At 37.1% G+C, this 23,490-nt stretch overlaps 1 protein-coding gene across 2 annotated transcripts in view; it reads left to right on the top strand.

Moving 5' to 3' along the window:
• Positions 1-18,331, top strand: part of KITLG (KIT ligand) — an 85,910-nt gene extending 67,579 nt beyond the window's left edge. For both annotated transcript variants that reach the window (XM_014849474.3, XM_014849475.3), the window contains 4 exons: positions 5,255-5,364; positions 6,063-6,130; positions 7,192-7,268; positions 13,910-18,331. In XM_014849474.3, coding sequence (XP_014704960.1) covers positions 5,255-5,364; positions 6,063-6,130; positions 7,192-7,231 — 218 coding nt within the window. In that variant the 3' untranslated portion in view covers positions 7,232-7,268; positions 13,910-18,331. The remainder of the gene's footprint in view (positions 1-5,254; positions 5,365-6,062; positions 6,131-7,191; positions 7,269-13,909) is intronic.
• The last annotated feature ends 5,159 nt before the right edge of the window (positions 18,332-23,490 follow it).

The raw sequence follows: 23,490 nt of genomic DNA, 5'->3' as shown, positions 1-23,490 counted from the left end.
AAGGTTCACAGAAAAATTGAAGGAAAGGCACAGAGATTTCTCACATATCCTCTGCCCCAACATGTGCATAGCCTCTCCCATTATCAACATTCCCCACCAAGAATGCTACCTTTGTTAAAATTGATGGACCTTCATGGACATATCGCAATTGCCCAAGGTCCATAGTTTACATGGGATTCACTCTTGCTGGGGTATATTCTATGGGTTTGGATCCAGTACATTTTTTCATTTCTAAGTTTGTACTTTGTGTTCTAGAATTTGTTTGATTCTTTTTATATTTTATATTTTTTTGCTGAGATTTTTCATCTGCGTATTCATTATGACAATATTTTTTTTTTTGTGGCCCTTGGATATAGTCATAATAGCTGCTCTAAAGTTCTTGTCTCCTAATTTCAACATGTAGCTCATCTCAGGGTTGGCTTTTTTTTTTTTTTTTTTTGATGAAGATTAGCCCTGAGTTAACTACTGCCAGTCCTCCTCTTTTTTTTTGCTGAGGAAGCCTGGCCCTGAGCTCACATCCGTGCCCATCTTCCTCTACTTTATATGTGGGACAACTACCACAACATGGCATGCCAAGCGGTGCCATGTCCGCACCCGGGATTCGAACTGGTGAACCCCAGGCCGCTGAGAAGCGGAATGTGCGAACTTAACCGCTGTGCCACCAGGCCGGCCCCTCTCTTTATTTTTTTTTTAAAGATTGGCACCTGAGCTAACAGCTGTTGCCAATCTTTCTTTTTTTTTCTTCTGCTTTTTCTCCCCAAATCCCCCCAGTATATAGTTATATATTTTAGTTGTGGGTCCTTCTAGTTGTGGCATGTGGGATGCTGCCTCAGCATGACTTGACCAGCGGTGCCATGTCTGCACCCAGGATCCAAACCAGCGAAACCCTGGGCCCCAGAAGCAGAGTGTGTGAACTTAACCACTCGGCTATGGGGCCGGCACTCAGGGTTGGTTTCTGTTAACTGACTTTTTTCTCCTTGATCATGAGTCACATTTCCGTTTAGATGCTAGTAATTTTTTAACATATGCTGGATATTATGGATACTGAATTGTTGAGTATCTGGATTTTGTAGCATTCCTTTAGAGACTTGAATTTTGTTGTGCTAGCAGTTCAGTTACTGACAGATCGGCTTTATCCTCTTTCCCAGGCTTGTTTTTAAGCTTTCTTAGAGGGAGGAGGGAGAGTAGCCTTATTTCTATAGCATGGAATTTCTGAGGTATCTCTTGAGTGCCAAGAAAATCTCTCCAGTCTTGCTTGTCAGAATGCCTTTGTCTCTGTATGACTGCTACTGTCTCTGTTAAAGTCGTAGCTTCCAGAGCATTGTTTATTCCCAGGTTTTCTGAAGTCTCTTCCTGTGCATGTACAGCTTAGTATTCGACCAATGACTTAAGGAAACTCCTCTGGAGATTTCTGGTGATCTTCTCTGCGTAACTTCTTTCCTGCAAATAACTTGGCCTCACAAACTTCAGTCACATCAATGACCCTGAACTTCAGTCTCTGGTTCCTTCTCTCAGTGAAACTACTAAGCCCTACTTGGGTTCTGTCTTCATACCTCAGTCTGAAGCTGCCTCTTAGCCAGAAAACAGGCAATCTTGGACCTCTCTCAGGGATTATGCTCTTGTGCTGCTGTTGGCTAATGTCTGAAAAAAGTTGCCTCATGTAATTTGTCTAGTATAATAATAATTTAGGTTGGGAAGGCTAATCTCCCATCATGGTTGAAAGCAAAAGTTTTTTCTACTTACTTTAAAAAACAAACTGAATGTAAAACTCCTATTCAGCCCTGTGCCTCTGAGTCTGAAGGTACTTTTTAAATTGCAAAATGAATGGGCAGCCTTCTTTTATGTTTTGCTTTCTTTTTTCTTCCTTTCTGTAAAATATGTGGGTCTTTGCGTAATCAGCAGCTCTCAGATGATATCATTCATGAATATGGTGCCTAGATACCCATGCACAAGACTAGCTCTTATGGAGCTTCCATTCTCACAAGAGAAACAGACATAAAGTACTCATGGTATTTTATAACATATGTATATTATAATGTGTATAATAATAGAAGTGTGTAAATCTTTTTAATTGTAGCATAAAAGAGGTAAGACTTTTTTGGGAGTAGGATCTGGGAAATTTGAAGAAAGCATGTTATTTTCAGGGATAATACCCCAAAAGTGGCCATACTAGCCAGAGGACCAGGGCATGTTAAGGGGTAGTCCAGAAATGTGAGTGTCCTCTCTGTAGCTTTTAAGGGAAAATCATGCTGCAATATAAAAGCATACAAGTTATCCAAAGGGAGTTGTGTTTTCAAAGTAATCGTAATAATATCCTTCATACTAAGCTAAAAGGATATTTAAAAAATGTTTAAGGTTGAGATCCTTGCAGTATTAAATGATATGGAAGGAAATCCTTACTTTGACATTACCTTACACATCTTCAAGAAATATAGTTTGAGTCGTACTGCCTGGGCTTATATCCCAGCTCTAGCTCTTGGCTAGCTGCATGACCTTGGGCTGGACTCTGGATCTCTGGACTCCCCACTCAAATGCAGGATGATAATGTCTCTTTCATAGGGTTTCTATGAGTTAGTACACATGTACTTGGAGCCATGTTTGATGCATAGTATATGTTCACCATTAATTATTAGCACACTTAGATGCACCAAGGCTGTCCGGAAGTAATTGGGGCAAGCCTACTGTGAGCTTTGAATCTGAATCAAGGAGGAGTACCGAATTAGATGTTATCTAAGCACCAAGAGATCCACATTCACAGGCATGGTGCCAATAAGCAGACTCACTGTCAAAAGGAGTTCAGCAAAATTGTAGCACAGTTTTTTGTCTTCTATGTTTGTACAGATGTCGGGTATTATAAGTCAAACCAAACTAGTCAGTTCCCACGAATTTTGGACAGTGGACAGTTTTTGTAATAATGAGATACAATTAATATGGAAAGCTACACACGAATTGGAGATTACTTAAATCCTGTCCAGATGAGCTCCCCACTGCACAAGGTTTCTTGGGCAATCTTTACGTAAAAGCAAAGCTTTGTTACTGGCTTGGGCTTTGGTCCCAAATGCCCTTTATATGGGCCTAGAGGCATACAATTCAAATCTCATTGATCCTTGGTGGATAGCAGCAGTAGCCAATATCAGAAGTCATGCCCTGGAGATGCAAGCCAGCCTTTTCTTTTTCTTTTTTTTTTTTGACTTCAAGTGGCTTTATTACAAATTAAATTATAATTTTCTCATTGTGTAACATTTAACTTATTTTAATTTTTTTTCACCATTACAGATAATACAGCAATAGTCATCTTTACGTGTAAGGCTATTTCTAGGTTTTGGATTCTTTTCTTTTTTTTTTTCTTTTCTTTTTATTGGAGGTAACATTGGTTTATAACATTATATAAATTTCAGGTGTACATCATTATATTTCAGTTTCTGTGTAGACTACATCATGTTCACCACCCAAAGACTGATTACTGTCTATCAGCATACACATGTGCCCAGTCACCTCTCTCACCATCCTCCCTCCCCTTTGTCCCTCTGATAACATCAATCTAATCTCTGTATCTGTATGTTTGTTTGTTGTTGTTGTTTTTATCTTCTACTTATGAGTGAGATCATATGGTATTTGACTTTCTCTCTCTGACTTATTTCAAGTAGAAGAATACCCTCAAGATCGATCCATGTTGTCACAAATGGCAAGATTTCATCTTTTTTATGGCTGAGTAGTATTCCATTGTAATATATACCACATCTTCTTTATCCATTTGTCCCTTGATGGGCACTTAGGTTGTTTCCTACAATGAGATACCACCTCATGCCCATCAGAATGGCTATAATTAACAAGACAAGAAATAACAGCCTCTTCTGATAACATCATTTTTCCCTCCCTGCAAGAGGGATGGCAGTATTACCAGAGACAACCAAAGGCCTGGCTATTAAGCCATTTGCATTAATGAGAAATAACAACAAAAGCGAGGTAACATTGATCTCTCTAGGAAGTGAAGCTCACTTCCTGTGGTCCCCTTCCTCCTCTCAGTCTTTACCTTGCCTCTCCCTCCCTATCTCCTACAGGCAGCTAACTGCTACTGAGGCTATTCAGACTCTAGGACTTCGTTTGGGGCCATAGTCCTAAGGGTGGACCTTTCAAAGTAGTTAAAAAGTCCCAGTACTCTGGAGTGCGAGTGAGCCTTCCTTACTGGGGCTGTTTGGAGCACCTCCCTTAGGGACCATCCTCCTACCTGAGAAGGATTTTGAGTGAAGAATCTCAGAATACCTCACTCTCTAGAAAGCTCCTTCTGCTCTTTGCTAGTGGGCGTGGTCTTTCCTCTGGTCTGAATGGGATAGAACAGGAAGAACAGGGTGTTTGGCTGCTTGGATTCCAGGGCATCTGGCTGCCCAAACATAGGTAGTAATGCAGTTCTCCACAGCAGCATCCCAGCTCATTAGTGTTCCATTGGGGTCTGGGGACCAAATACCAATAGCGTCCTTTGTTCTCTCTGTAGACATTGGTTAGGGCCCCTCAGGGAGGTTACCTGGTCAAATCTATCAAAATTATATACCAACACTCCCAGGAGACAGTGTGGACTATAGCAGGTTGGCCATCAAAGAGAATTCAAACATGTTACAGGAATACAAACAAACAGCCAAATTATTTCCAGATAGTGACATTAAAATTCCTAAAATGGTAGGAATTGCCTATAACTCTGAACCTATTTTCTCAGGAAAACACTTTTATAAATAGTAGTTAAGTCCAAGACTAGTACATGTAATCTTATATGACCCTTAAAACAGCTATATTATTGTAATAATAGTACCACTTCAATTATACCAAATCCCATCTTATAACTCTTGCAGGGAGAGAAAAACGATGTTATCAGAAAAGGCTGGCTTGCACCTCCAGGGCATGACTCCTAATACTTGGCTACTGCTTGATTTGCTTTATAGTATAAATCATTTTCTCCCCAGGAATATGTCAAGTCTGTGTTCCATGTGTATCAACATTAAGCAAGTCAAATCTTCTGTCTGTGGGCTTTCTTTCCTTCTTCATGATATTTCCTTCCTTCAAGATGTTTATCTTTTGGAGACTACGTGGACTTGTATTGCTGTCCCAAAACAGTACTCAGCAGAAAAATCTGCATTTCAGATATTTTAAACAGAGATAGATCAAGAGTACGTTATGGAAACAGTTGGGAACAACCACAGCATAAGAGCAAAACCTCTAGCATGGATGTGCTTTGTTCACCACTGTCCTCTTTAAATTACAGGGAAGGCCTCAAATTTCACTGGAGACTCCAACCTACAATGGGCAGCCATGGCATTGCCAGCATTCTTTTCTCTTGTAATTGGGTTTGCTTTTGGAGCCTTATACTGGAAGGTGAGTGTTGCTGGGTTTTTTTCCTGATAAAAAACTTTCTGAACTTTATATATTTACTTATTCATACCATATTTACATACGTGATAACAAACTGCCCTTTTTTCGAGAACAGATCCTAACAAGAAAATAAGATAGGTTAAGTCCTACCTTAACTTATAGTTCCAATAGAATGTATATCTTAGAAAGATTTTTCCCCATTCTTCATTATGCTTTGGAGACAACTCCTCTAGCTGAGAATGCACACTTAAGAGACGGGAACTGGTTTTAATAGCCTAAACTAAATGTAAAAAGGAAGAAAATATGCTGAAAATCTTACACTGTACTTCAAACCACATACAAAGGCCATTTGTGTTATCTGCTATTTTGAATATCTACTCTTTTGTTCTCTTCCTATTGAAGCCTGTCTAAATTTTTAAATGTGCTAACTCATTGTGACTCAGCTTTCTGAAATGTCTTCTCAATTTGATTACTATTTAAATCTTTCAGTTTGTTTATTACTCTTTTACCTCGAACATCCTAAAAATGTTGGATTGATAATACTGCACATTTTTCATAATTTCTTACTGCAAAATATTTTACATGCTGCATGCTGAAGAAAACTGTTATTGGAGTTATTGATATAAGAGTGGAGACCATTTACCTCTTAACTATTATACTGTTCATTGATATTCTTACATAAAATGTCATTCTTTTCCCAGAAGAAACAACCAAATCTTACAAGGGCAGTTGAAAATATACAGATTAACGAAGAGGATAATGAGATAAGGTATTTTGTTTTACTAAATGTGTTCATAAGTAAGCTTGACGTTGCCATTTCACATACCAGCACATGCTCGTAATGTCTTTAAGAAGTTATCCACTCCCAGAATGGCAGCTCCCACCCTGTGTCTTCCAAGTCTTTATCTACATATCTGATCTCTCCCTCTCTCTTCAGTTCTCCATCTCCATTTACCAGTAGAATACCTTCACATAACTGTCTTCATAACCCTTCTTAAGGTATCATAACTGGTTATCTCTGCTTTCTTTATTTCTGTGAGCAGCAGAATCTTGCTTAAATTCCTGGATCACGGAGCTCTGGAGGTGCGTTTGCTGCTTCTCCTTCTTTTACACACAGTTACAAGACATACTTATTCTTCTCCCTGAGTCTCTTCCCAAGCTTAGCTCTTTCTTTGGCGATAGTCATTATCTTCATCCATATCTTCGTCATGTCTTGGCTGAGTTGCTGCCACAGAATCTTTTCCTCGGCTCTTCTAAACTCCATCTTTGTCTCCTTCTTCCTTAAATCCTGGATCGTAATAACACTTCCTGGTAAAGATACTTTCAGTGGTTTGCTCTTGCATACTTAAGATATTTGACTTCATGCTAGCTTTCAGAACCCTTAACTTTTCTCAACCTATTCAGTATTTTCTCCAAAGCCAAATACAAAATTTGTTTTAAGATAACTTTCCATTTACTGTAGCTGACTCTGATCGCTTTTTACCTAACTCCAAATTGCCCCAGGACCAATACTTTGATTTTACATTCAGCTGTAATTTTCATTTGACGTGTTGCTTTCTCTCATATCATGCCTGTGTATACATATTTACATATTAAGTGCGTATAAACTTTTTTAGTATGTATATATGCATATGCATAGAGAATTTTTTAAACTACTTTGGGAGACTATGTTGATTAAGTAATACTTATGAAGGTAAGCTTTTTTTCAATTTTGCAACCTTTTGCTACTATATTTACAGAAAAAAAATTGCTTTTTACAATGCCCAGATCATGGTGTACTTCAGAATCTCTGTCCAAAATCAAATAAGCATTTTTCTTGTTGTTTTTCAGTATGTTGCAAGAAAAAGAGAGAGAGTTTCAAGAAGTGTAATTGTGGCTTGTGTCAACACTGTTACTTTCATACATTGGTAAGTTTTTAGAATTCAAGCTGAAAGATTTAACAGGAACTATACAACATCTTTGATGTCAAAATGTATTGTCTTCTCTCAAGCTGATGTCAGTATATTCAGTGAAGCTGTTACATAATTGAATTGTACATATCTAATTCATGGTGTGTCCTCGAGTTTTGAAAGGTAGGCAGTATTAGTCCTGATTAATGGATTTATCTTGTATGGAAGATATACAAAAAATTAACAGTTGAGTATTTATTATTTTTGAGGCCAGAGAACAAATTAGACAAAAGGGGTATAGGGCAAATTAGGACTAAAATAAAATATTATTGCTAGAGGAAGAGTAAATAAAACCAATTTCAATTAAGTGTGACTACTATAACATAATAGAAAAAGTATCTCATTTGTTAGATGCTAAAATGAGGAAAAGCCAAAAATGTTTCCCTGCTTTTTTAGAAAAAGGAGAAAAGGTCAAAATATCTTATAGTCAGGAAAGGGAAATTGTCAGGTAAAGTGCCACCTGCCACGTGACTGGTAATAATTGTGCCTCATCACAGTCCAGAGCCCAGAATGCACTGTGTATAAACCGCTGACAGAGAGCTATTGTGATTATGTGGATTCATGGAGGGCTTGTGGAGAAAGGAGGGTAAGAAAGCGTGGCCAGAAGGCTCTGATATTCCTCGCTCCTCTTTGTTGACTCTCTCAGCTCCAGATACTTTTGGGAATCACCCTGAATGGAACTAACTTGATCCAAGATCAATTCATGCTCTTCTCACCTTCACTTCTGCTACCTGGCTGTTAATTTTGTTATGCCCATGGAATCCCAAGCACATTTATAACAGTGATGTGTGAGTGTTCTCTCACCTTCCTAAATCCTCAGTTATTCCCTATACTTCCTCATTGTCAGAGGATCATTTACTCTCCTTGATTATTGCAAAGATGGTCTGTGGTGAGCTTTGCCCTTTCCCTACTGATCACTGTCCTTCCAGCTTTCACTTCTGTCCCAGATTCAGAGATTTATCTCTAGATTGAAACTTCCCTAGGAAAAGTGGGTCATAGAGAGCCTCTTGCCTCCCCTGGGAGCTCACTTTTATAGTTATGGAACATCATTTTTCAACAACCCAAAATAACATGATACAATAATAATTGTGTCACATTTTTCTCTAACACGTTAACCCTGCTGTGACACAGACTTCTTCAGTTTTGCCTTTCATTGTGTCCTTGATCCCCGTATCCAAAACACGAATAGCACCCTCCCTTCTTTTCTGCTCCCCATCCTAGCTTCTCTCTGGGCTCATGTTTCCTGTCAGATAATGTAAGTGAGTAGATTGTTTGCTCAACTTTTTTCTGGAGCCATATTCTCCAAGCTGAAGTCACTGTTTTTCCTAGAACCTATTTCTTTGCCCTTCAACCCCAACACAAGCCTCTCTGTATCTTCCCCATCTGCCGTTTCTATTCCTTTAAGTCAGACATCCACAAACCAACGTTAAATGGTTGAGTTTTAAAGGCTCAAGTAATGTCTCTGTTGTTTGGCTTTGGATTGCATTGCTAGGATCCTGTTTCAGCACATAAGTCTTTAGTCGTGTGGTTTTTAATTGTGACATTTGGAGAATGGATTATGGTGGGAAAACCCAGGGTACTTGTTTAGGAGAAAAAAGATGGCATTTTAAAGCTACCATAGTCAAGCAACTTATACATACGTCTACGAGTCAGGGAACATTCAAAGACAGAAACTGAGTCTGTCTGGTTCTTACTGTATCACCTCACCTGTTGCCTGTGCTTTTGTAAGCTCTCAGTCAAAGTTTGTTGAATGAGTAACTGAGTGAATGAGTAAACCCCAATTGAAAGTTTGACCAAGTGGTAAGGAAGATAGTTCTTCTGAAGTAGGGCTTTGTTGTTTTTTTGCGAGATGAATATGTTCTAGAGATCTTCTGTACAACATTATCCCTATAGTTAACAATGCTGTATTGTATACTTAAAAATGTGTTGAGGGTAGATCTCGTGTTAAATATTCTTACTGCGATAAGATTAAATGTGTTTTGATGATATTAGTCAATAGGACAGCAAGGGGGAATACAGTCATGGGAAATTACTAACTTCATTTATTTTTCTTAAAATATGAAATATTACTCATGTATAAATGAATGAAATTAGACAGGCTAAAGAAACCCCAAATTGTTTAGAAATAAACTCATATATCATTGAGTAGGTGGTGTGAAATGGATGACAGAATGAATGAAGAAGTGGCATTCTCCTTCATAGAATACCTTACTCATCATCTCTTCAAAGCTCTCTAACAGTTCAGCTTGGGTACCAGCACATCCAAAAAAACTGGCTTTGCAAATGAAAGTAATCTCTTTTTATGGCTCTCTAATTATATTTCATATGACACATAATACTAATATATTAGTAGGACATCATCGTTAGCTAGATAGACATTTCGCGTCTTCTTCTAAACCATAAGCTCTTAGAGGGCAGAATTGGTTTCTGAATTTCATTTTGGAATCCCACCAAACTATAGAGCTTATACTTTGCACATGTAAGTGATGAAGAAATAGCTGTTGAATAAATGAATGGAGAGATGAATGAATATCTCAGAAATGCAATAATGTGAGAATAAAATTTATGGAAACAAAGATAGACTTATGTAGGTAGAAGTAAATAAGAATTCAAACATTGACAGAAAGATAGGAAAAGGGAAGAAAAAAGAACCAGCTCATTATCATGAATCTTCAAACCCCAGAGTCAAAATGTGTATGTATCATTTCTAGTCATTTACTGAGTACCTGTTGTATAGAGTAAAGCCTTATACTTGGCCCTGTACCAACAGAGGTTTAAAACATGCCAAGGAAATTTGAGTATAATTTGAGAAGAGGGATGTGATGGAGGGAAAGATTTGGGAGAGCAGACTATGATTTGGTAGGAGGGGAAATCTGCCAAGAAACAAGAATAGCAGTAGTGAAAAATACCTAGATAGAAAAGAAATGTGGAGTTGTAACTAGATATTTAAAAAATTAGATGTAATTTGGATTATAGTCATTTCCTTGGTTAACAAGAGAGGGAAAAATGCAGGGAATGACTCAGGTTTATGGCAAGAATTTCTCCCTGAAATGGAAATTTCACCAACTAAAACAAATTAAATCAGGACAAATATTGGAACACTAGACCAGGAAGCATATGGAATAGTTAGTTCTCCAAGCTGTAATTGGAAAGTGAAGTAAAGGAGGGTTTGATATTTTAAATATGTGGAAGGAATATAGATAATGAACTAGAAACAAAAGATGTTGCCTCTAAGAGAAAATATGCTAAGGCTGTGATTCTTTGACATCAAGCATGAAAATAGAAGAAAAGTTAAAAATCCCCTTAGTTAACTAACTGATGCCAAGTATCCATATGTGGCATTCCATAAGGAGTTTTCATTTGTTGGCTTTTGTGTAGCAGAGTTTAAGAAAAGAAATAAAATAAGAGTATATCATAGGAAAATTGTATGCTTCATTCTTTCCACAAATATGACTCCAACAAAGTCTGGTAGGTGCATTGTTAGATACAGAGCTTAAAGTAACCTAGTTGTGTCCTCAAATTGCTTAAAGCCTACAAGAGGAAATAAGATATAAGCATGATAACCTATTATATATAGGAAACTGGAAGTTTGTAAGGTTTACAAAGCAACGAAAGGCACTTACCAAGAAAATGCAGTGAGACCAAAGGCAAGGCCACTGCATGTTGTTGTGCAGGATGTGTCCTCAACATAGCTCTAGACATTGGAATGGGTGGCATCCCTTAGAATTGTAACATGCACACATATACAATTGCGTTATTTGAAGGGAGAAAGAAATCACTACCAACAGGAGAAAGGCTTCATTGTGTAGATAATGGAGGTGGCATTTGTACTGAGCTAGATCTTGGATGATTGGTGAAATTTTACTAGCAATAGAGAAGGAGTAATCCAGATACTATAAATGGTGTAAACTAAGTCAGGGAGGCCCCGGTACAGACTGTGTTTAAGAGTCAGTTTCTACAGCTGGACTCCAGTGGAAGTCAAACATAAAGGGTTAAAATGCTGAGAAGAAAGAGTGGGAATCAATTTGAAAAAGGGTCTGACTTCCAAGTACAGGGCTTACACTCTACTGAGTAATATAAGGAATTGTTGGAGGGTTTAGGAAAGAAATCAGATGTTGGTGTGGGCAGATGGATGGGAGTAGTGAACTGGAATCAGGGAGTCCACTTAGGAGGCCAGTCTTCCAAATAGATGTGAGAGAATGACCTGAACTAGGGTCAGGGCCATAGAAATAGGAAAGCATGGACCATTTTGGAGACACTTCAGTAAAAGAATCAACAAAGCCCAGTTACTGATGGTATGTGAGGCTTGACATCACAGGCAGTACTCAAGGATGATTCGGAGCCTATGGGACTGACTAGATGACGATGCCATTAAAAGAAAATGGGACAAGGAGCTGTTAGTAAATATTGACCAGTGGCCGGTCTTCCAAGACTGGAACTTCAGAGAACAGTCAGGGTTGGAAATAATAGGTTTAGGATTTGGGAGTCATCTACAAAGAATTGTAATTGAGACCTTGGGAGAAGGACTGCCTAGTCACAGACAAGGCCCAGTTTGGTTGACAGTAAGTAGCAGGAGTTTGTAGGCACTCAGTTAGCAGTGTTTATTGACTTACCCCAGCATGGTAAGGGCAGAAAATAATTATAATTAGGCTGTATAATTAGGCTGGTGGAGAGATTCATAAAGGAAACACAACCTGGAAGTTTCTGATAGATCTCAACTAAGACAGAAGAAAAGAGTTCTATAATTGGAATACAGATGAGCTCAAGTCAAGTTTGGTCGTTCAGTGCATAGAACTTGGGAATGGTTGGTTACCAAATGGCAAGATCTATGACTCTTTACCAGACATTTTCTAAGAATTTCTGGAGCTTTGAAAGTTTTGTTTTTGAGCTCTCTTTCTGTAGACACATTATAATGCAGAGAATTAGAAGAGATTAGACTTGAATTCAAACCTTGGCTCTGCAACTTAACCAGCTCTGGGTTCCTGGATGAGTCAATGTTTGCTTTTTCATTTATAAGGAGGGGATAATAATACTCACTCTGCTTATTTCCTGGGGTTGTTGCAAGAATCCGAGGTATCATTACAAAAATTGTAGTTTTGTTCTATGGGGAAAGAGTTGTGAGCTTTCAAGTTTATTTTCTTTGCTAAATGACCCAGCAACAAAATCAGAAATAAATTTCCAATCTTTCTTCTCTGCATTTGATCAAGTTTAGAATTTCAAATTATTCATAGCTTTTAAAAAAAATCCTTTTGCTTTTTCATGATTCTCTTTTGCTTTAATAACCAAGCTTTATTTTTGAAATATCTGTCATGTATTTTGGATTTCTGAAGTTTTCCCTTAATGTTTCTTAATTTTTCCTTCAAGATTTAATTCTACTTTCTCAAATACAGGTTCTCTAGTTTCTAGAGTTCTCTGTTGGGTAAATTATTAGGTAATATAGTTTTTTAATAGATTACATACAGAAAGACTGGAAAAAATACTGTCCTTATTTTGTATAATGATCCCAATTATTTTAAAACCAATCGATCTGTGATTCTGGGATTGATAAATAAAGACAAAGATAGGGAAAGAATAGTGAGTCAGGAAGAAAAGAAATGCAAGATACACATTGAGGGGTTGTGATTGAAGATAGCATGAAGATACTATCTATAAGAAAGAATAGTCAAGGAAGTACAAATACTTCACTTGGAAGTCAAGAAGTCTGAAAGCTGAGTCCAAAGCTCAGTGCTTTAACACACACTGAACAACTAAAACAAAGTCTGGCTTTCATGCTTCAACAAGCACCAAAGCTGTCCTGAGGCCAAATGAACCTCCCCAGAGGCTTAGTCAGGATGTGGTGCCAGGATTTCTGTCTTTTTTTGGCTGAGAGTATTGAATGAGATCTTGCTGCTGCTGTTTCCTCATTTGAGAGAAGTAGTTGCTAGAACCTGGGTAGGTGGTCAAGATGCTGGCGCTGCTCAGTGTCCAGGAGGCTATTATTTGTTGGTGGCCTGTGACCAGCTTCTCCACCTGCCCCATCTCTTTCATGCGACTCCATCTATCTCCACATCTTCTCTCTCTAGACACTGCCTTTGTCCTTCACACCTTCTCCCCTCACCACCTGTCTACTGTCTTTTCAGAGCCTTCTTAGAGAAATCTAAGGCTATATAGATTGATAACCCTCTTATCACAAATGGCAATAATCTATGGTATGCCTGGGGGTATGAAAGCCACAGCATTCACTCCTCCATTCTTTTGTTTAAGCAATACTTATTGAGTACGGATTTTGTACTAGGCAGTGTTCTAGGGGTTGGAGTAGAGCAGTAAAAAAGATAGACAACGCTCTGTGTCCTCACCGAACTTACATTCTAATGGGAGGAGACAATCAATAAACTGAGCAAGATCACTTCGGATAATGTTAACTGCTACTAGGGAGATCATAGAGAATGACTGATCAGAGTATCTAGGAAAACATTTATCAAGTTCTTGTAGGCTGTGTAAGTGAAGCATGCCTTGTAAATCTATTACTCATTCTGTAGTCGTGTGAATTCAGCCATTGAGAATGAGAAGAAGGCAGAAAGCAGATACGCCATAATCTCTTTTTATTTTTTCTTTTCTAGGCGGGTAACAGTTCATGTTTGCTTCATAAATGAAGCAGCTTTAAACAAATTCATATTCTGTCTGGAGTGACAGACTGCATCTTTATCTGTTCTTACTACCCACAACTCTGTATGGATGATTCAGAAATTGGAACAAAGTATTTTACTGTGAAACTGGCACTGAATTAATCATCTGTAAAGAAGAAGTTGCATGGAGCAGGACTCTATTTTAAGACCTGGGGGACTTGTGGTCTCATTTAGAACTTATAACTGATGTTGGAAAAGAAAGCATGTGTTCCAGACTGCATGCACCATCTTGCATGCCTCCAGAAATGTCTAATTACTGAAAAGCCACATAGCTTTATTTTCAATTACAACCGTAGTTATCTTGGTCTCTGCAAGTAGATTTCAGCCTGGATAGTCGGGGTAATAATTTTTCTCAAAGGGATCTGGAAAAAATTTTAAAAACAAAAACTTATAGCATCAGCCACTGTACAGTAGAAAACAGTGTCAACAAACTGATTGGAGCAGGCAACGTGTCAGCCTTGTAGCCGCAGATTAATGATATGGGTCTGATCTTGGTCTCTTCCTGACATAAGCCACACCCACCTATATCCCACTAGACAAATGGGCATGGTTGGCTGGATCTATCCATGCAGGGGAGCCAGTACTGAATTAGAACAGTGACACCTTTGCAGAGGAGAGACTCCAAAAGAGTCATTGCACAAAGCAGCTATGAACATTGAACAGTGGGACAGTCACCGAGGAGGACATCTGGCACCCATGGTGAGGATGACCTTTTCCCTTGACCACAATAAAGTGTATAAACTGTGCTTGCAAAATATATTACGAAATGTTTATATTCTAAAGCTATTACAGAGTTATGTAAAGGGACTTAGGAGAAATTGCTGAATGTATGAAGGTCCCATTTTCAATTTCTGCCATGGGAGAGAGTAAAAATAAATTATGATATTTAGTACCTAAAGGTAGAAAACCACACCCACATGCTAATATGGGTGTTGAAAACTAGGTTACTTGGCTTTTACAAGAATGCAAAGAATCAGGAAACTAGTTATTTATAGTATAATCACTATTATCTGTTTAAAGGATCCATTTATTTAAAATCAGGCGCTCTATATTCATTAAGGTTTATGAATTAAAAATGAGAGCTTTATGTAGTTATGCATGTCAGTTTGCTATTTAAAATTTGTGATGGCATTTGTCATATTAAGAGTGAATTTGGCAAGAATTTCCAAGATGGACTTGCGCTTTTAAACTAGAATTTATAAGACATCATGTGAATTCCCCTTGCCAATTTTTTTTTGCAGTCAAAGGAACATCTGACTAAAGTCAAAGAATGATTTCTTATGGTTTATTCTGATGAAAGTTCTTTTAGCATATCACGAACATACACATAAAGGAGTCCAAAGCTTTCCATTCTAACTTAGTCCTTGTAATAACATTATTGCCATGTTCTGCCATCATCAGGTGACCATTTTCAATGTAGTGATATGAAAGAACATAACAAACTAACTGCTAGCTTTCCTTTGATTTCAAGAGTCCAAGAATTTCTAGTATCTTTGGATTTTAGCTTATGTTCAGAGCTAATCCAGATATAATTTCAGTAAGTGGCCTTTGCTCTTTTTTGTACCAAAGAGCCCAGATGATTTCTACGATTCCTTCCTTCTCTAAAGTGCTGTGGTTCTTCAAACACTAGTCATTTCACTAAGATCCAAGCCAGTTGCTTTGGGAAGCTGCATTAACTTATTCAGGCCCTCAGATATCCCATGGTACAATTGATTAATTGAAAATCAGAAATCAGTTTAATTGCTGAAAGGACCTGTCTCAGTGTGTGATATTGACGTTTTGAGGAAAATAGACATAGATTAATATGAGTTTTGTGTGTAGGTCATGTGTAGATGAGAAGATTGGTACTTCTCAATCTAATAGTTTGGTTTCTTTTACCGGTGGTTTCAATTTTCTTAGGCATGTGAATATGCTGTTTAATGAGCTTGAGAGTACAGTAAATGTGCTTTTGTTCTCAAGGCTAGGAGCTGGGTTTTAACACTCAAGGACGTGGTCCTAATCAATACAGTTAAATAGACATATTCAGCAAGTTATGAAATTTGGCATAGTAGGTGAGGGGAGATGTTTTCTGCCTAATGAAACATTGGTTCATTGAGAGTTACATGGATTACCAATTTTTAAAACACTAAAGTTCCATAAAATGCGTGAACAATAGAAAAATGCTGGACATTATTTTGGATGCTAGCTGCTTGGGCATTAACTGTGTCATATCTGCTTTGAGATAAAAAGAAATATATCTATATCTAGGCTTTATGTTATCTGATATGTATTCTGAATATCCGTCTTCATAAATCATGGAAAACTCACAACTGACATTGTAAACCGTGAAATCACTTTTTAAATTGGTGCCATGTATCTGATCATTCTCTTTTGTAATGTTTCAAAATTGCCTTTTAAAATGATGTCAGAAGTCTGCAGATTCTAAATTATACTGAAAGTTTTGCACCTCTTTGGTAGAACCCAAGTCTATAAAGAAACTGGCTCTGTGATAAATGGTGCCTGTTCAGTGATATGGAAGTGCTCCTGGATTCTGTATTACAATCTAATGTGCTTACCACAGTGCCACTTTTTAATGAGTCAGATTGTTTTTTAATACAGTAATAGAACCTATCCTCTTAAAAAAGGGTTAAGTATGTGAAAAATGAAAACATATGAAAAAGTATGTGTCCATAATGAAATGTTGTTTGCTTTTAATCAGAAACACATTTCATTGAGCATTAAAGTACTTTGGAGAAACGTTGTGGCATTTTTTGGTACTCTAATTCAATTGAAGTTAAATTAACAAAAACATCTATTCAGAATTCATGGGTATTTCTTAATGTTTTTCTGCAGCTAGGTTTTGTTTCAACATGTAATTCCAATATAGAGCTTTTAGCCATTCCATATCTATGCTTCTTTAACTAAAAAATGTATTTTTTTAAAAAGACAGTTTGGCTTAGTGGGGTAGATGTTGGGAAAAATCGTCAGGAGGCTCTATTCTGCCGTTAACTCATATTGGTAAATCACCTCTCCTCTTTGGATCTCAATTCTTTTATTTATATACTGAACTTGGAGGTCACATCTTAGGTGTGAAACCTATTGATATATGACAGACAAAAAAGATAAAACAGAGCTGAAACTATTCCATATAAAATATCCAACTCTGATCTCTGTGAATAAGCAATTTGAACATAAAAAGTCATTACCGTTAGTTCTTGTTTGTAATGTAAATAGGGTCCATTAGTAAAAGTGAAATTCAGTCTCATGTAGGGTGAATTGGATAACCATGTATACAAGAGATGGCTTTTTTCTTTGCTTAAATAAATGTTTTTGGATCACCTCTGAAGAGTGAAAACCAGTAGTACATTTTCGTGATTTTAGTCAGGAAGAGATTCTATAAAATGCGTGTAACATTTGGAAATGCCCCACATCAAGGATTTAAATGCTCTCATTTTATTAAAAGCTAAGAGCAGAAAATGTAAGATGCTCATAACATTTTTGAATGCCAAAAGATCATTTAGAATCCATTTGGAAAGGGGTAATCCATAAATTACATTTTAAAATTGAAAAGGGGGATAAGAATTTTAAAGTAAGCCAGCTTGTCTTTGAAACAATATTATTTTGAAATGGCATTAAAAGATAAACATTCAGGTGGAAATTCTGACTAGTTCATTTTTGGTATTTGATCATACAATTGATGGTGTTGCTGCTTTCCATTAACAAGTCTGGAAATGCCTTTGTTTGAAAAGATAAAATAATGGTACTTTGATTTCCTAAAAAGGTGTTGTCTTAGAAATAATCCATATTAAAATGAATATTTATGATCCTAAAATGTTTGCTAAGCATTGTAAATTTATAACTGCCATCTCCAACTACATCCTTATGATGTTGTTTTTAAAAATAAAATTAAGATAATAATAGTTTGAACTAAAAACCATAGTATTTTCAGTTACTTGATTTCTGAGCTATAAGACTCACTAAATAAAATTTTCCAATCAAAATATCCTATTCTATAGTCTAAGGATTAATGTGTGATTATAGTGTCCCACTTGCCACGTTTTTTAAGTCAATGGACTTGAAAAGTATTCAGATATTTAGATGGATGCACAGGTATATTGCTAGTCAGTCATAGATTGGAGTTTGCGTATTGTAATGTAAATGTATGTCAACACTATTCTAAATAGTTTTATTATGACTGAAGTTTAATTAAATAAAAAAGGTTGTAAAATGTGATGTGTTATGTGTATATACTGTATGTGTACTTTTTAAAATAGGTATATGTCCTGACCCTTTTTTATACAGGTTTGAATTTGAAATTACATTATATATACATATACTTTATTGTTCTAAATAAAGAATTTTATGCACTCTCATAAAGTTGCCCTGTCATTTGATATCTTAAGGTTTTCACACGTTTACAACATGGTTGAGCACGTATTAAGCTAAAATCAAATTTTTCTATGGAAACTTTGTCATTAATCTATATTTTGTTGTAATATGTACACAAGGGGATAAGAAATCATTTTAATTCAATAAATATTTATTAGCCACTAAAATAGGTAAGGTAATCAGGGAAGATAAAGTTGAATTAACACATTGTTTGGTCTCAAGAGGTTTCTAACTTAGTTGGGGAGAAGATATGAAAATGACTGTAATATGCATAAAGCCACATGGAAGTAACAAGTGCAAAACTGAGGTTCAGTTAATGCTCTTAGGGCATGTAGGGAGGAGAAATGGATACAGACTAGGGAGGATCATGGTGAAGTTGGTGTTTAGACTAAGACTTAGAAGGATGAGACCAATTTTGATAGAGAAGGAGAATTATACTCAGTCTGAGCAGCGTTTGCCAAAGGAAGAAGTCATAAAATTTCTGAGCTTACCCCATCAAATCAAAGCAGTGTGTCCTGAGCATATAATGCGTAAAAAGATATACAGAGAGATGAGACCAGAGCCCTGAATGCCACAGCAAAGAGAGTGGACGTTATTCTTAGGGGTAACGGAAGGCCATTGTGTGTTTCTGAGAAGAGGAATGACAAGATCAAATACCATTATGGCTTACGTGGTTTAGGCAATAAATAATCATTCCACTTAACCCCTGGTTGGTGTTTGACTCTTGAGACCCCATCTCCCAGCTTCATGCCACCACTTATTCACCCACCATTTCTTTTCAATTTTTTTGCTGATTCTCCCTTCTCACCCTTTGTGTTACAGACTTCTACCAATAGAAGCCTAGACAACTATAACTGATCACACTCCTCCACTATTTGGCCCTTTTTTAATCAATTCATCAAGTTAAAGTGAATAATATGGAGAAACGATATTTTCCTCTGGTTAAAACATTTTTATTATGTTCAGGATAAAACGCAAACTCCTCAACATGACTTACAAGGCCCTGCTCCATCTATCTCATAGTTTTGCGGGGTTTTTTGGATTGCTAATTGTTTTCCCCTTTAAGCCATAAAAACATGAGGACTGGGACATGAATACTTATACCACTGCCTTCCTTAAATTCAATGTAAATAATAATTTATGGAATTGAAACAAAAGTTGATGTGAATAGCTATAATCAACTATAATGTCCTATAAGTTAAAAGTTATTTTCTAAAACTTATTATAGACAATTTGAAATATATGCAAAAGTAGACAGGGGAGTGGAAGGAACCCCGATGGAACCATCACCCAGCTTTAACCTTACTCAACTCCTGAAAGGCCTTACTTTTTCTAAGCGCCCTGTTTATAACACTCTCCCTTTCATATTATTTTTAGGCAAATGCCTAAAAAGATTTGATCTGTAAATATTTATGTGTATTTCTAAATTATCACTTTTTATAACATAACCATAATACCCTTGTCATACCTAATAAAAATGAACAACTCCTTAATATCAAAGAGCCAGTAAGTATTCACATTTTAATTGTCTCTCATCATTGTACATTGCAATATTGCACTAAAGCAGGGTATAAAACAAAGGTGAAAATCTCCCTTCAACATTAAAGGTTAGTTCCCCTAGAGGTCAACACTGCTAACTATTTATTAACTTCTAGAATTTTTGGGGGGACATGAGCAAACTATATATATGCATATGTATATGCAATACTATGCTCTTACCTTACCTATTCCATTTGTTAGAAGAATGTGGAACACTTTGCATCAGCCCAGATAAACTTTTATCTACTCTACCATAGTAACCAGGAAATTATAGGTGGACATTGAGGTTGTAATGTAATGTGCGCCCTTTGGAATTCCAGGCTATATTTAGTAAAATCCGATGTATTTTCAGAACTTTTCATCATCTTACTCAAAATTGAAATGAGGCTCTCTTCTGAGGACATATCTGCCTCTTGGGGCCCTTTCAGTGGGCGGCTGTGTTTCCTCCACAGCTGTCCCTGGGGCTGGGCCATTCTTCTCTCCTCCCTAAACCCTCCCAGATTTGAATCTCATGTTATCAGATGATTACATACCCACTGCCACTCATTGTTGCTTTCAAGTACTAACTCCTAGGTTCCTCCTCCTCATTGCTGTCACTCAATTCGTTTGTACTCCTGTCTTAATTCTTGGCATTTTGACATGCACATACCTTATCCTTTCAACATCCTGTCCTTTCAGGTCCTTGAACTTTTCTCCCAATGAACCAGTTGTCAACACCACCCTAGTCATCCGTCTGATGGTCATCCCATAGCCTTTGTCATTCCCATTAACTGCAGCCCATCCATATCTCAATCCCATGCACTCTATCTCTGACTACCACTTTATATCTTTCCAGTTTACTCTCTCATGGACTTCAATCCCAACAATCCTTTGACCCACTGGACCTGTCAATCTATTGACTCCATGATTTTCCACTAACAACCTTTGATGTCCTCTATTTTCTCCTTACACAAGGTAAAATTCATGGTACAACATTAAAATCACTCTCTCACATACACCTTCCCTCTTGATCCTTCTCACTTCCCAATAAATGACACCCCTGCTCAAATCCAATTTTCCACCTGCTCGTTGTCTACACTTGTATGGCTAAACACAGCTGGAGTACAATACACCATCGTGCCTACCAGTCCCCTATAAATTCCTTCCTGTGAGCTGCAAGTGGGCCTCAGTACTGCTCAGCAATTATACCAAATTTCCCTAGTCCAATCATTTTTCTATTTTCATGGCTGACAATTTCATACATTATTTTCTCTTTCAAACCACCCGCTTCATTCCCCAGTCTCACTCTTAGCTGATCATTTTGGTTGCTATTTCACCTTGAAAACTGAAAAAATAAAAGAGAACTGCTAAAGACTCCTAGCACCCGAGGCTGATTTTCTGCGAGGCTAATGAAGCTCAAACTTCTGGACCCTTCACTTATAGAGGTTCTTTATAAGTCCTAGGAAGAGGGCTAGCAATGTGTTCACATGGTCGTGTACTTGTTAAATTTGTGGCTACTTCCATTTACCTTTAAAGTGTTAGCAGTCATTCTGCGAATGGCTTCCAGCAACAATCCTACTGACCACTGTGCCAATCCACTAGGGCATCATGACCCAAAAGTGTGCGGCCAGAGGCTGTATCTTGATGTGAAGGTGTCCTGTGGACCTGGCACCAGAAGTATGTGACTAATGGAGGAGAAACAAGGTTTAAAATGAATGGAGTCCGATGCCAGTTTGTGGAAAATTCTCACAATCATCACAGTCACCTGGTGTGAAAATTGTAAGTAGAAGACTAAAGTTTCATTAACATGTAGCGTCATATATCCACCATTGTAGTATCACACAAAATTGTTTCATTGTCTTAAAAAATCCCTTGTGTATTCAACATTCCTCCCCTCCTCCTGAACCTCTGGAAACCACTGAATTTTTATTGTCTTTATAGTTTGTACTTTTTCCAGAATGTCATATAATTGAAATCCTATAAGATGCAGCAGTCTTTTCAGATTGACCTCTTTCACTTAGCAATATGCTTTTAAGATTTATCTATGTCCTTCGTGGCTTGATAGCTCATTTCTTTCTGTCACTGAGTAATAGTCCATTGAATGGTTATATCACAGTTTCTTTATCCATTCACCTTTTAAGGACATCTTAGTTGTTTCCAGTTTTTGGTGATTGTGAATAAAGCTGCTATAAAAATTCATTTTTTTGTGGACATAAGTTTTCAGATTATTTGGGTAAATGCCTAAGATTGCAATTGCTGGACTGCATGGTAAGACTATGTTTAGGTGTGTAAAAAAATGAAAAACTGTCTTCTGAAGTGGCTGTACCATTTTGCATTCCCAGCAGCTATGAGTGAGCCATCTCACTGTTCCACATCCTTGCCAGCAATTGTTATTGTCAGTTTTTTGGATTTTAGCCATTCTAATAGGTGGATAACAATATATTATTATTGTTTTAATTTGCAGTTTCCTAATGACAAATGATGTTGAACATCTTTTCATATGCTTATTTGCCATCTGTATGTCTTCTTCGGTGAGGTGTCTGTTCAAATCTTTTGTCCATTTTTAAATTGGATTTTTTTCTAATTGCTGAATTTTAAGAGTTCTTTGTATATTTTAGATGCAATTCCTCCAACAGATTTGTGTTTTACACATATTTTCTACCAGCCTATGGCTTGTCTTTTCATTCTCTTAGCAAAGTCTTTCAAAAGGCAGCTGCAAGCAATTTTTAAAAACATACGTAAGAACACAGAGTATGTATCTTGCTCAATTCATTCCCTTAATCTCATCAGAGTAAAAGTAATCTCCACAGTACCTGAAACTGTTGATTACTTTGGTAGCTTACAACTGTTATATTTTTTCTTTTCAGCTTCCTCTTGTTGATAGAGTATTTTAAACACATGCAAACTTGGACTTTCTGAAGAGTTTTTGTGTAACAAGATAGTCTCCCCAGTATAAGGCTGTTGGGACATAATGACATTTTAAAGACTTCTAACATATGCTTTTAAAAACTCAAAACAAAAAGTCAGAACATCTGAGAAGAAAAAAGTTGATAAAATTCAGACACATTATTTAACTCCAGTTGGAAGGATGTCTTGGAATGGTTCATAAAAAACAATTGAGAAGTTACAAACTCCTGATTAGAACATATAAAATGGATATAAAGGATCGCTTTCTATCATGTTTGTATTTATTTAAGAACTGAGAAACCATTTAAGTAAAACTAGATATGAAACAAAGTTAATAAAGATGATCGAGGAAATAAAGTTAAATTACTCTGATGTTGAGAAGCAAACTGGGGCTGGCCCTGTGGCATATTGATTAAGTTTGTGCATTCCGCTTGGGCAGCCCCGGGTGCACAGGTTCAGATCCCGGGCGCAGACCTAGCACCGCTCACCAGGCCACACTGTGGTGTCACCCACATAAAATAAAGGAAGACTGGCACAGATGTCAGCTCAGGGCCAATTTTCCTCACACAAAAAAGAAGCAAACTGTGACAAAAAAAGTGTTATCATACCAAAAGCAGTAAAAGAAAATGTAAATATGCTATTACTTCTCTTAGAAATGGAAAAGTATTATGAATATAATTATGACTGTCTTTGCTTTTATTTAAAATACAGAATGCTAAACC

This window comes from Equus asinus, chromosome 4 (genome assembly GCF_041296235.1).
Source record: "Equus asinus isolate D_3611 breed Donkey chromosome 4, EquAss-T2T_v2, whole genome shotgun sequence".
Lineage (NCBI taxonomy): Eukaryota > Metazoa > Chordata > Mammalia > Perissodactyla > Equidae > Equus > Equus asinus.
Note: the sequence above shows the minus strand (reverse complement) of the source record. Positions and strands in the feature narration are given on the sequence as shown.